The 13,945-nt window shown below is 30.0% G+C and overlaps 1 protein-coding gene across 1 annotated transcript in view; it reads right to left on the bottom strand.

The window, feature by feature from the left end:
* The window catches only part of LOC141300326 (SH3 and multiple ankyrin repeat domains protein 1), a 79,028-nt gene that overhangs the window by 38,640 nt on the left and 26,443 nt on the right, over positions 1 to 13,945 (bottom strand). The window contains exons 8-12 of the mRNA XM_073830629.1: positions 11,126 to 11,242; positions 10,243 to 10,320; positions 9,957 to 10,023; positions 3,937 to 4,118; positions 3,717 to 3,847 (exon numbers count right to left, since the gene is read on the bottom strand). Coding sequence (XP_073686730.1) covers positions 3,717 to 3,847; positions 3,937 to 4,118; positions 9,957 to 10,023; positions 10,243 to 10,320; positions 11,126 to 11,242 — 575 coding nt within the window. The remainder of the gene's footprint in view (positions 1 to 3,716; positions 3,848 to 3,936; positions 4,119 to 9,956; positions 10,024 to 10,242; positions 10,321 to 11,125; positions 11,243 to 13,945) is intronic.

Raw genomic sequence — 13,945 nt, forward strand, 5'->3', positions numbered from 1 at the left:
ATCAAAATCTCGATTAATTGAACATTTTAACCCGATTACGATTAATGAACGATTATTTTATTTATTAATAAAATTATATTTAATTATATTTATATAATATTTTTTTGCCCTCATAGTTCACTGACAAGTTTTGTACAGTAAATATGTTCACATATTACAAGCGAGAGATTTTTGGATGAAGGGTGCATTACTTGATTTTAAAATAATTGAAGGAAACACACTATCTACGATCTGATTATTAATTGAACATCAGTGTTGAACAACTGAAATTAAAGCAAGCATTGCTTAAAACGAAAAGTCACATTTTTCTTAAATTAGTGAAAATAAATAACTTGCACTATTGGAAACAAAATAAATAATTTTCAATGTTTTTCATATTAAAAGTAGAAAATAATATCTCCTCTAAATAAAATTACCCTTGTATATCCTGTAAATACTTTTTACTGTATAAATACTGTTTAAGCTCTCCATCGACATGTCGGCGGAATAACGGAATGGAGAGCTAGTGTTTTTTAAAGGGAAAGTAATTGAAATAATCTTCCTGGAAAAATTTTAACGATTATAGGTTCTGAATGTCGATTTCGATTATTTTTCGATTAATCGCCCAGCCCTAAACCAGAATTATAATTTATTAAAAAGGAAAAAAAAAGTCCAATTAAAATAAAAACTTCTAAAGTAAAAACAATTAAGATAAAACAATATACAACATAAATGTACAAAACATATGCATTTTTTTCCGATTCTACTGTTGTTTCTTTCAATTAATTAAAGGCTATACAACAGAAAATTAAATTATGTATTATATATATATATATATATATATATATATATATATATATATATATATATATATGAAATCTCATTCTGATTCTAATTACTATAATACAATTTTTTTTCTTTTTTTTTCAAATTAATAATTAATCTTTTTTAGTCAATTAATTTAATTAAATTTGTCAATTAAAATAATTTTAAAAGCAATATAACCGATATTATAGTTTATAAAAAAAAAATGTCAAATTAACCTAAATACTTATTTTTTTCCTGAAATCTCAATCTGGCAATACAATTAATATTTCATTAAATTAAATTATTCAAACTAATTTATTTAAAAGCAATATAACCAATATTATAGTTGATTAAAAATTACTAAAATTAACATAAATACTTCTGAAATGAAAACAATTAAGTAAACATTTTTTATACGTTTACCTGCATGTCATGTGACCATTAACCAACATCAGAGAACCACAAACATACTGTTAAATGTTTGGATTTATTATTGTTAAGTTATTTTATATTACATAATGTTTAAACATTAAATAATATTTTAATTTAAAATACAAAAAACAGACTTAATTTTCTTAAAGCAACATATAATTTCTTATATTTTCGTTTGATTCTGGTGTGAAATTTGACCCGGAAAAGTTCCTGACAGGTTGAGACTGTTTATTCAAAGGGCCGTTTACCAGCACTGAAATCAAACAACAGTGCAAATTGAAAGAAAACAAACGTAATTACAACCCTGAGGCATCCTGGGAAATTCATTTATTAATTTATGATGGCCTAAGGTGATTCTCATTTCCATCGGTTTGAACTTAGCTTAAAAAGCAGCTCATGGTTGCAAGAGCGGCTCTGGTTTGCTGTGCTTTAGGCCTGCTGAGAGGCTGATGATTGATTTTGCAGCACAGCCCGAACTGTTCTTCTCAGTCAGGAAGATCTGTGCAGTTTGTCATCATTTGTAGTGTATTCAACACAGATCACTGGTAAGTAACTAAACTAACGGCGCTTTTAACGTTTCCACAATACTGTAGCTTTGACTAGAAACTCTCCATCTCACATGTGAAGCATTACAGTGTCTATTTCAATAATTTAAATAAAGCTGAATAAAATAAAATAAAAAATATTAGATTAAAAAGAAAATTAGAAATGTTGCTGAAACAAATATAATAAAAATTACTAACGGGAAATAAAAAAAGCTAAAACTGAACTAAATAAATAAATTAAAATCTAAACAAAAACATAAAAAAATATATTTAAAAATGACAAAAGTACAAAACTATTAGTGAAAATTAAAATAAAATGAAAAATATAAAATAAAATATTATTTAAAAAACTACAAAAGTGAAATATATGGAAAATATTTTGTATTTGTAACATTATACATTTTTTCTATTCCCTGTATTTTTCTTTATTCATTCATTCATTCATTCATTCATTCACATATATTTAATTGACTTCATTTTTTTTATATCATTTTATTTTAAATCTCATTTTTATTATTAAATATAATTTATTTAATATATGCAACGTTTTTTTTATAAATAATAAATTCTTATTATTTAAGTATTTTTGTATTCATTATTTCAGTTATTTTAGTGAATTGGTTTTTAGGTAATATTTAGTATTTTTCACATTATACTATTTTTTTTCTATTCCCTATATTATTTATTTATTTATTCATTCCTATTCCTTCATTCATTCACCTTTATTTAATTTAATTCATTTTTTATTAATTAAATACAATTTATTTATTATTATTTATTTATTTAATCACATTGATTTTAATCTTATTTGTATTATTGGTAACACTTTACAATAAGGTTCATTAGTTAAACCTTAGTTAATGTATTAACTAACATGAACTAACCATGAGCAATACATTTGTTACTGTATTAACTAATCTTTATTACCGTTAGTTAACGGAAATACAGTTGTTCATTGTTTGTTCATGTTAGTTCACACTGCATTAACTAATGTTAACAAAATTTTAATAATGTATTAGTAAATGTTGAAATTATCATTAACAAAGATTAATAAATACTGTATAAGTGCAGTTCATTATTAGTTCATGTTAACTAATGTGGTTAACTAATGTTAACTAATGAACCTTATTGTAAAGTGTTACCGTATTATTAATTAATGATTTTGATATATTTATTGTTTTCATTTTTTTATTCTTTGTTTTTTTTTCTATTTTTACTCATTATTTCAGTTAGTTTAGTGAATTGGTTTTTAATAATATTTAATATTTTTTAATTATTAAATATAACTCAATATAATTCAATATTTTTAACTTTCTATTTTAAATAATGTATTACTTTGTGTTTTTTTAAATGTATACATTTACATATATGTTTTCATTTATATTTATTTATTTAATCACATTTATTGAAATATTATCTGTATGATTAATTATTGATTTTGATATATTTCATATTTTAATTTCTTTAAATAATTTATGTATTTATTTTTTTCTATTTTTATTCATTATTTCAATTGGTTTAATGAATTGGTTTACAGTTAATATTTAGTCTTTGTTACATTATGCTATTTTTTCTATTCCCTAAATTATTTATTTACTCATTCATTCACTTTTATTAATAAACATACTTTATTTAATATATTTAACATTTTATTTGAAATAATTTATTACTTTTCTGTTTTTTCTATTTATTAATGTATGTATTTATTTAATCACATTTATTTAAATATTTTAAATGTATTTCTTTATTTGTATTATTAATTATTGATTTTGATATATTAATTTTTTTTTTTTTTTTTTATGTATTTGTTTTTTTTTCCCATTTTTACTCATTTATTTAGTTTAGTGAATTGGTTTGTTCAGAAGGTTCATGTAAAGACTGTTGGTCAACAACAATGGTTTTGACAATGGTCAAAAATGTTCACCAGAGACAGATTTTGGTATCTAAACTCACCCCTGCCTCCCTCTTTGTTTTTGCTGCCTTTCCTCCGTCTCTCCTCCCTCTCTTCCACGAGACGGGGATCGGGTTCGAGCTCCACGAGGACTGCTGGAGCTCCTCAAAGCGAAAGAGGCCCGGCGCTGAGTCTGATTGAAACGAGAAAAAACAAATGATTTGCCTACTGATGTCTGTGCTCGCGTGTTCCCTAGATGGCCAGCAGGAGGTAAAGGGCTACCTGAGCAGGTGGCATGCTGGCGGCAGCGGCGGGCAGCGCTACGGGATCCATGAGCGTCGTCATCGTGTTCTCGCTCTTGGCGCGGAGCAGCGGGTGAGGATGCTGAAGGCCGGTCGGGATGGGTTGACTCAACATACCGTCCATAAGGAGAGGAGCGTATTTGGGAGTTTCCAAAAATGGAACTGGTGAGAAAAGAATAAAAGATGAGAAGAAGAGATCATATAGAGACAGGCTCTGTTCCAAAACCTTGTGAGCTGCCTTGATGTCTACATAGACAGCTGCCTTCAAAAGGAACTTCACAAGCAAGCGATTTGGAAAGACTACATAGGCACAAAATAATGAAGTGTGTGAAAAACACGACTGAGAATTGATTCAAATGGGGCTTGACTTTAGCAAGTTTCTAACAATGTTATTCATTTACTTTTATAGTATTTGTTTAATATTTTTATCTCGCGTTTATTTTTATATTTTCAGTTTCATTTTAGTTTCAGTTTAAGTTTTATTAATGTTATTAGTTGCAGCATTTCAGTTTTAGTTTTGGAAATTTTAGTACTTAGTGCATTTCATTTTTTTTCGTATTTTATTTATTATTTTTTATTTTAGCTTTATTTAAATGATCAAAAATTACTATTATTTTTAATACTTATGTATATATGTTAAAACTATTAGTTTAGTTTCAGTTAACGATAACACTGGTATCTGAGCTTATCTCATAACATTCAGATAAGTATAAAAATTAAAAATACACAACACAAATATTGAGTAAAATGGTCAATTTTAATTACAGGGTTTGTACAGATACTGTAAAATTCTCAAGGACTTTTCAAGCACTACTTTTTAGATTTTCAAGGACTTCAGTTAGAAATCTCACTTATCGAACAATATCTTCTATTTAATATATTTAACATTTTACAAGTTATTAATCACTTAATGTATTAATTTTTTTTCTGTTTTTTTAATTTGACTGTATTTAATCACATTTAAATTTTATTTGTATTTTTAATTATCGATTTTGATAAATTTTTTATTCTTTATATTTATATTTAACATTCTATTTTTAATGTATGTATTCATTTATTTTTTAATCACATTTATTTAAATATTATTTGTATGATTAATAATTGTTTTTTATATATTTAATATTTAATTTTTTTGTATTTATTTTTTCTATTTTTATGCATTATTTCAGTTGGTTTAATGAACTGGTTTATAGTTAATATTTAGTATTTGTTATATTATACTAAAGATTATAGATCTCACTCGAACAATATCTTCTATTTCAAATTCTAAAAAAGAGAAGTAGATAAAAAATATATAGTATTACTAATAAAGTATACTTCACTTTCACTATAGTAAAACTACATTAATTTCCTAAAGGGATTTGTATTTGTGTATACTTTTTTTCTTTGTTTTGTTTTTATAACTGTACTGGCTTAATGGTTTAATGTTTTCTACTGTTTGGAAAAAAAATCTGAAAAAAGCTTCACGAAATTGCTCCAAAATCCTGATCTGAAACAAATGATTTGCGATTCTTGTTTGTTGAATTTTAGTGCAGTTTTTTTTTTTAAGTTTTATACCTTTTTTCATTTTATTATTTTTTTTTATTAAATGGGTCACCCGGTGCCACATGCACTTTTACAAGCTGTTTTGTTTTAATTAAGTTAAATAATTAGCCTCTTCTCATATCGAGCCGTTCTCAGATGCCAGTCGTTGTGGCGTAACACAGACAGAGGCCGCTCCTGCGATAGTTGATAGAAAGCAGTGTTTTAGCATAGACCCGCCCTGAGTGAGAAGTAAACTGACAGCACTGAGGGAATGTGTTCGCTGATCTACCTAAATGGGTTCATGTTTACGCGAATCATTTCTTACCATACTGCTTTAAAAAGGAGGGTCAGTATAAAGCAGTTTTTGCGAAGCTGCTGCTGAAAAATGGGTTTGTAACTATTCGTGTTCCTGCTTCATCTTAACCAGAAGAAGTGAGTGTAATTTCTTTTTATATGAATCTTTGATAATAACCTATTAAATAATGTGCTAAAGTTAGTGCGTGTCACGATGAATGTGGCTAAAGTGTAATTTACACACTCAGAGAACATGGTTATGTCATCTTCTCTATGTACATCAGTCTCAATATAATTAATAATCGCACGTTTATAATGAACAATGCATTAAGGTGATTGTGTATTTACAAACTGTGTACGTTGTAGTAAAACTACATTAAGCTTAGCTTTGTAACGCTAGATGGTTTAAAACGGTGTCTGTTAATGCTTAAGATGTCATGTACAATTATTTTAAATCGTTTTGGATCAGTTATAACTGCATTAAGAATGGTAACGTTAACGCAATACCTGCAAAAGTGTTTACACCACGCAACTGCATATGAGTAAAGATATATGTATTTCAATATTAGGACGGGGTAAGTTATGTTAACCGATCACATTTTGCTCTCATTCAATCAGCTATACCTCAGTAAACACATCGCGTTAGTCTCTGTCAGAGCCATATGGCTCTGGGCCCGTATCCCTAAAGATTCTGAGAATCCTCTCAGAGAGCTCCTAACTTAACCTAAAAATTCCTTGCCAGGAGTTTTAGCTTAGAAGTGATTCCAGAACATTTTCAGTGAAATCTGAGCAAGGAATGGATGGAAAATCCTATCTTAGTGAGGAGGTGTGGTTGACCTCGTTGCTAGGTATGAGTCATCATTTCAAAAGCCGTGATTGGTTGATCCTACAAGTTTGATGAAAATTAACTTTTGGTGATAATGAGCAAAGGATGTACCCTCAAATCAATAAACATAATTATACACTCTAATCTTATGCAGACTGTAATTGTAAATAATATTTCACATTCAAGAAAATATCTGGAAAATGAATAGTAAGCTGTAGGGGTTATAGCCTAACATTAGAATCTAAAATATGTGAAAACCTAAGCTCATTACACCCTGTTCAAATAATGATTCGTGTCTTATTTGCTCATATTAATATCCTAGCTGGCATATTTTGTACTTTCACTCCCATATGGACCCCATTAAAAACAAGATGGCCTATCTCAAGGGGCTGTCCTTAATGAAGTAGAAATTGCAACGTTACAACTCAGTGTGGTCTTAACGAGGGTAACACGGCTCAGCTTTTATCAATGTCTGTGATTGCTGGCTGGTCTATTTATGAAGGCTTGTTAACAAATATCCTACAAACACAGAAAATGGAGAAAAAAAGGAATCGCAAGCCGAACTGGACTGAGGAGCAAGGTTTGTTGCTGGCCCAGTTGGTGAACGAACATAAAGGTATGTTACGAGGAAAATTTGGCCCAACTGTCACTAGCCAAGGCAAGAGGCGCGCCTGGGACACAATATCCCAAACAATCAATGCTGCTTAGGGGAACTCCTAAGCCACTAAAAGTCCTCTTCCCTGCTCTTAGCAGATCTCGCCTTAGGAGCCCTTTTAAGCGCTAGGAATCTTGAGGAATAGCTTTTATATTAACTGGGATTTTCGTGTCACTTTTAGGGGAAATTCTAAGAAAACGTCATGACTCTGAGAATTTTCTTAGAATTTGGCCGCTAGGAGCCACTTTTTGCACAAAAATTCTTTAGGGATACGGGCCCTGGTCTCTGTCTCAGTACGCTACCCTGACATACCCTTATACAAAGATAAATCAAAGTGACATTAAGTTTACTAACCATTCAGACGCATCCAGTATAACTTTTTTGCGGGTGTCATCTTGTTTCGGTTCCAACTCCGGTTTTTAAATTCAATTTTAAATGGATGGGGTTGTACAGTGTCTTCAAAAAAAAACCCAGTGTCATTTTCCCCCAAACTATACAACTATACCCCCAACTGTTGTCTAGGCAACACACCATGTGCTATGTAATGACACGCCCCACAGAACTGAGGGGCAGGGTGAGCAGAAGTTCATATCATTTAAAGGGCCAGGTACTGATACGCTTGCTGAGAACAGAGGCAGTTTTTACAAGGTAAAATGAGTGTTTTTTACACTACCATAGAGAATTTTTCATTAGGACCCTAAAGCATCATATTAACTTGGGCATCTTATGACCCCTTTAAGTTTTTCATCTAATATTTTCATTTTGTATTTTACTTTTTTTTAAGCCAGCTACCTCTCTCTCTGCAGAACATATTTTTTATTGATGCATCTACAGATGCATCACCCTGTTAGCAAACACCTTCACCTCACGATTCCCAGCTGGTTTATTTGCAGGGCGTGAATCATGTTGAATCATTTAGAATCAAGCACTATAAGACTATTCATCCCGAGTTTTGAGCAGTGTAGAGTAGTGCTTGTTGTTTCTCATTCTACGATTGCAAATGCACGGTGTTATGTTTACCCCGGGCAACGCAACACATAAAAAGACAGTATGAGTCATTATAATCAGTAGTCATGTCCCCACTGGATGCAACAAATGCCTCGTTTATAATGAGTTTTATTGTTTCTGTCTCGTCGTGCCGAGAAACAGCATCACAGCTTGATAAGGGGCGTAACTTTCATTCACATGCTTGAGGTATTCGACCAATCACAACGCACCGGACAGCTGGCCAATCAGAGAACACATCTGTTTCCATCAACGATGAGTTTTGTAAAAATCTAAGCATTTGAGAAAGGCGGGGTAGAGATGAGCAACAATAATGTACAGTACGTGGAAAATAATGCTTTTTAAACCTCAAACTGCATAAACACATTAAATTACAACAAATACACAAATAAATAATACTCTTTTTAGCAACATCATATAACCCTTTTAAGCACCTTGTATGAACCCTGTAATTAGATTAAATTACTGTTTATCGGGACTTTTTTTAAATTTTTTACACTTTTATTTTTATTTATTTAAAGGATAACTATTGCCAAAATGCAACTTGGGCTGTTTTTTTTACTGTAAACGAGACAAACTTACATCGAAAAGCATAATTACGACAAACGAGCCGTTTTTGAGATTGACCGTGATTTTGTTTTGTGGTCAATGGCCGGTGAATGGGAATACTAGGGGCATAACTTTGAGCGCATCAAAATCGATATTTTTGCAACACTAAGAAGGCTCGACACACCATGAAACTTTGCTCGAAGTATCGCCTGGGTCTCTACACATGAACTCCAGCATTGAGAGCATTGTTTGTGTACACACAGTTTACTAAAAAGAAAGGTTTTGAACAACTCACTTCACTGTTTGAGTTTCCGCTCGCGGCCGTCTTGCCAGTCAAGAGGTGTCGATCTCCGAATGCGAGGAGAGTAAAGATGGATAGCTCCTAAAGCATATTTCCGTTTAAATGTACGGCTAATTTGTTGTTTTGTCGCAAGTGAAAAACAATACTAACCTTCTAGTTGTAAAAAGAGCCTCATATAAGCCTAATATTTCATCCTATGGAGTCCATTTATTCGCATTCGGAGATCGACACGTCTTGACTGGCAAGACGGCTGCGAGCGGAAACCCAAACAGTGTAAGTGAGTTGTTCAAAACCTTTCTTTTTAGTAAACTCTGTGTACACAAACCATGTTCTCAATGCTCGAATTCATGTGTAGAGACCCAGGCGATACTTCGAGCAAAGTTTAATGGTGTGTCGAGCCTTCTTAGTGCTGTAAAAATATCGATTTTGATGCGCTCAAAGTTATGCCCCTAGTGCTCCCATTCACCGGCCATTGACCACAAAACGAAATCAAGGTCAATCTCAAAAACGTCTCGTTTGTCGTAATTATGCTTTTAGATATAAGTTTGTCTCGTTTACAGTAAAAAAAACAGCCCAGGTTGCATTTTGGCAATAGTTATCCTTTAATTTTATTTATTTATTATGTTAACTAAAATTTCATCTAACAGCTTGCCACAATGCATTATGGGTTTTGGCTTCTCTATGAAGGACGCATGTGATTCTGCCTTCCAATTTAGCCAAAATAAGATATCTTTGTGGGCAATAACATCATGTCGTAACAGCCTGCAGAGGCTAGATTTTGGAAGAAAACTATGGTATACTTATCGTTTCCTTCTGTCTTTTTGCACATTTCTAATATAAACTTACCAACATCTGCATCATTGTGATTTTTGATGATTTCTCCAAGTTCAAAATGGCCAGACATCACAGCAACCTGTTAAACAAAACAGTGCAATATACTATGCAACAATGCAATATTTCATATAAGGAAAGTCTTTGCAATTCTAGCAAACGTGCACTTGGTATTCTTGATTTTCTATGTAAATGTCTTTATGTTTTGCAACCTTTTTATGTCTAGTACAGTGGTGAAACATCCCACATGCATGTACAATAAAATAAGACATTTTGATTAGAACTGCTAACACACAGATACCTGGAAAGGAGTTTGACCATGTTTGTTCTTCATCTCCTTACTGGCTCCTCGGTACAGAAGGACCCGGGCGCAGCTTTCCTGATTGGGCAGAGAAGATTCTTTTCAAGATCAATTTACTTCAAAAGCTAAATGAAGTGAGTTTATGATTAATAAACAACAAATCTGCCAACGAAACTTCCAAATTGGCTCAAAAAATCTTAATTCAATGAGAAAACTAGTTTTCGTATCCCACTGAAAGATATTCGTTCTTGTTTTAATGTTCATTGTTCTTATTTAATTTCTCAGAAAGCAAGGCTTCCCATCTTCATTTTGCATCTCAAGTAAATGGATCTTGATTTAAGGATATTTGCATTGGGAAAACAAGACCAAAATTCTGAGGAAGATATTCTCTGTTTGTAGTGTATGCAACATGACTTTATGACTTTCTGCACTGATTTAAGACATTTCGAAGGCCTTAATTTGTGGAAAGATGAATTAGGACTTTTTAAGGCATGCAGAAACCCAGAACAAAGCTGAAAAACTAAATAAAAATAAATATTAGACAATAAACTGAGAAAATGAAAATGAGATTAAAGGTCAAATTTAAAAATAAACCTAAATTATAACATTAAAAAATACCAAAAAAAAAAAAATAAAAAAAAAATAAAATCACACACTGGGAACATAAAATTACTTACAAATTAAACTTAAATTAAATTAAAAATAAATTTAAAATACAATTGTTTAAACTTTAATTTAAATTTAATTTAAAGCTAATTCAATTAATAAATTATTTTTTTAAATATAGTATATGAATTAATATTAAATAAGACTTGACTAAATCATGATAAATATGCTAAAACCAATATTGTCTCATCTGTATAGGCATTTATTGGTTGATTACCTTGTTGTAAAGGGCACATATGTGGAGGGCAGTGTTTCCTGATGCATTCTGGGAAGCGGTGTCTGCCCCATAGAACAGAAGGTGTTCTAAGTGTTGGGCGAATCCGTGCTGACATGCCTACAGTTGAATGAATGAAACACAGAGATTAAAGAAACAAGACCACATCCACTTTTTGAGGAAAAAGTCAGAAGAACAGGGAAAAAGTAGAGGCACAACCAAAAGAGGGCAGTAAAGAGGTCAGTAAAGAGGTCAAAAAAACATTTTTTTTTTGTTAGAGGTGATTATTGAAACTTTCTGTTGAGACTAAAATTCTGATATACAATCTAACTAAAATATAGAAAAAAAACAATAATATTGCAAAATGTTATTACAATATAAAATAATGTTTTTTATTTTAATATACTTTATAATATACTTTAATATACTTTATAATTTTTGTTTTAGCTAATGTTTTGTTTTTTAAAATTTTTTTATTAGTTTTTCCTTTATTTTATTGACCACTCGGCCCCAGTATTACTTTAATATAATTTAGACACTATTTAATATGTTTCTAAGTTTTTGTCTATGTAGTTATTAATTTTTATTTTTCAAGTTATGTTTTTGTTTTTTGTCTTTTTCCCCCTCATTTTTATTTTATTTCATTTCATTTTATTGACCACTCTGCCACAGTATTATTCATCACTGTGATGCTATTATAGTTTTTATCTTTATTTGAAATTATTTTGTATTTTTATATTATTTTATATTATTTTAACTTAAATTTTAGTTGAAGTTTTAGTCATTTTTTTTACTATTATTAGTTTTATTATATTGACAATTCAATTAATATAATTTAGACACTATTTAAAACTTTCTAAGTTTTTGTCTAAGCAGTTATTAATTTTTTTTTGTTCAAGTTACACTAAATGAAAACATATTTATTTTTATATCATCCATTTACATTTCATTTTTTTTTTTTTCATTTTATTTTATTGACCACTCTGCCCCAGTTTTATTTTTGTATCACTGCAATGCTATTTATTTGTTGTTGTTTTTTTATTGTTTTCATTTTTACTTTTTTCTTTTTATTATTTTGTATTATTTTACATTTATTTTATAGAATTTTATACATTATTTTCACTTAAATTTTAGTTGAAGTTTTAGTAATTTTCTTTACTATTGTTAGTTTTATTATATTAACAATTCTGGCCCAGCATTATTTTAATATCATTGAGATATATCTTTTTTTTATCCATCAATTTTTATTTTCATCGATTACATTTTGTCTCTGATTTTCATTTATTTATTTATTTATTATTTATTTTTATGTCATTTTTTCTATTTCTATACTTGTTTTTTTCTTCTTTACAAATTAACATGATTATTAATATATATTGCAGTATTACCACACTTGTTTTTAATTTATATTTTTAATCATTTTTTATTTTTAGATTACCCACTTTTATATTTTACATTTTTGTTTTAGCTAATGTTTTGTTGTTTCTAATTTTTTTTATTAGTTTTTCTTTTATTATATTGACCACTCAGCCCCAGTATTACTTTATTATAATTTAGATACTATTTAATAAGTTTTTGTCTATACGTTTTATTGTTCAAGTTATATTATTTTTATATTATCCATATACATTTAATTTTTTGTTGTTGTTTGTTTTTGTTTTTTGGTAATTTATTGATTTATTTTTTCATTTTATTGACCACTCTGCCCCACTATTATTTTAGCTTTACTGTGATGCTATTATAGTTTTTATTTTTATTTGGAAATATTTTTTATTTCTATATATTTTACATATATTTTATGTATTATTTTATATCATTTCCACTTAAATCTTAGTTTAAGTTTTAGTCATTATATCAATCAGTATATCTAAATATTTTTTGCACACAAACGGCTTAGAAAGGAAAGAGAAAAGATAATTAAAAGGAGAACGTTTAAAATCAAAGGAAAGGAAGATTTGTTTAAAACCAGGCAGCGGACAGACAGCATAAGACGATGAATGAAATGAGAGATGAGAGATGGGTACCTGTGAACTTCAACCTCTCCAAACGCCTCTTCATGTCTGATCTATGGAGAGAGAGAGAGACAGACAGCGGAGGACTATGGACAGTGTCTGCTGGATGAGTCAACAGCACCTAGATGCCGTTCTCCATTTGTTGAAGACATTTATGTACTGTACAGTGATTGGGCCTGTAGCATTTATGTCGTTTCAGACTCAGTCCGCCCACAGTGGGTTTGCTGACCTGCTGGTGCGTATCGCACAGAAATACAGCGCGTCTCATGACGTCGGTGGTATGGTGTAGTAATATCTCAGGGCTGATATGCTGGAAAGTCTCTATTCATGCGCTATCACTGCTGTGCCTTAAAGCAAAGCTCTTAACTGCAGGTTGCTCCAGGGAGACATGAACTGTGAGAAGTGCACTGGATAAAAACTGCTGCTTAATCAGAGCTGACATGATTCTGCTGGATTTTACAATAGGCAAGAAATGCAACCTGATACAAGAATCCTGAATTTTTAGACTTGAAGTTTCGCATACTCTGCAGCAGAGTCGTTTTAGTCTTGCTTATATTTTTATATTATTTCGGTTTTAGTAATTTTATTATATGCTATTAACATTTGTATCTGTTTTTTATATATATTTCTGTACGGCTTTAATTATTAAATTTATATTTCCACTTAAGTTGTAGCAATTTTAGTACTTAATTTATTAATAATAGCACATTATATAATAGGACATTAATTGTATTAAGTGCTATTATCGTTTTTGTCCATTTTTGTAAAATATTTCTGTATAGCTTTAATGATTTTTTTATTTCAGGTTTAG

The sequence above is a fragment of the Garra rufa genome, chromosome 24, assembly GCF_049309525.1.
Source record: "Garra rufa chromosome 24, GarRuf1.0, whole genome shotgun sequence".
NCBI classification, from domain to species: Eukaryota; Metazoa; Chordata; class Actinopteri; order Cypriniformes; family Cyprinidae; genus Garra; species Garra rufa.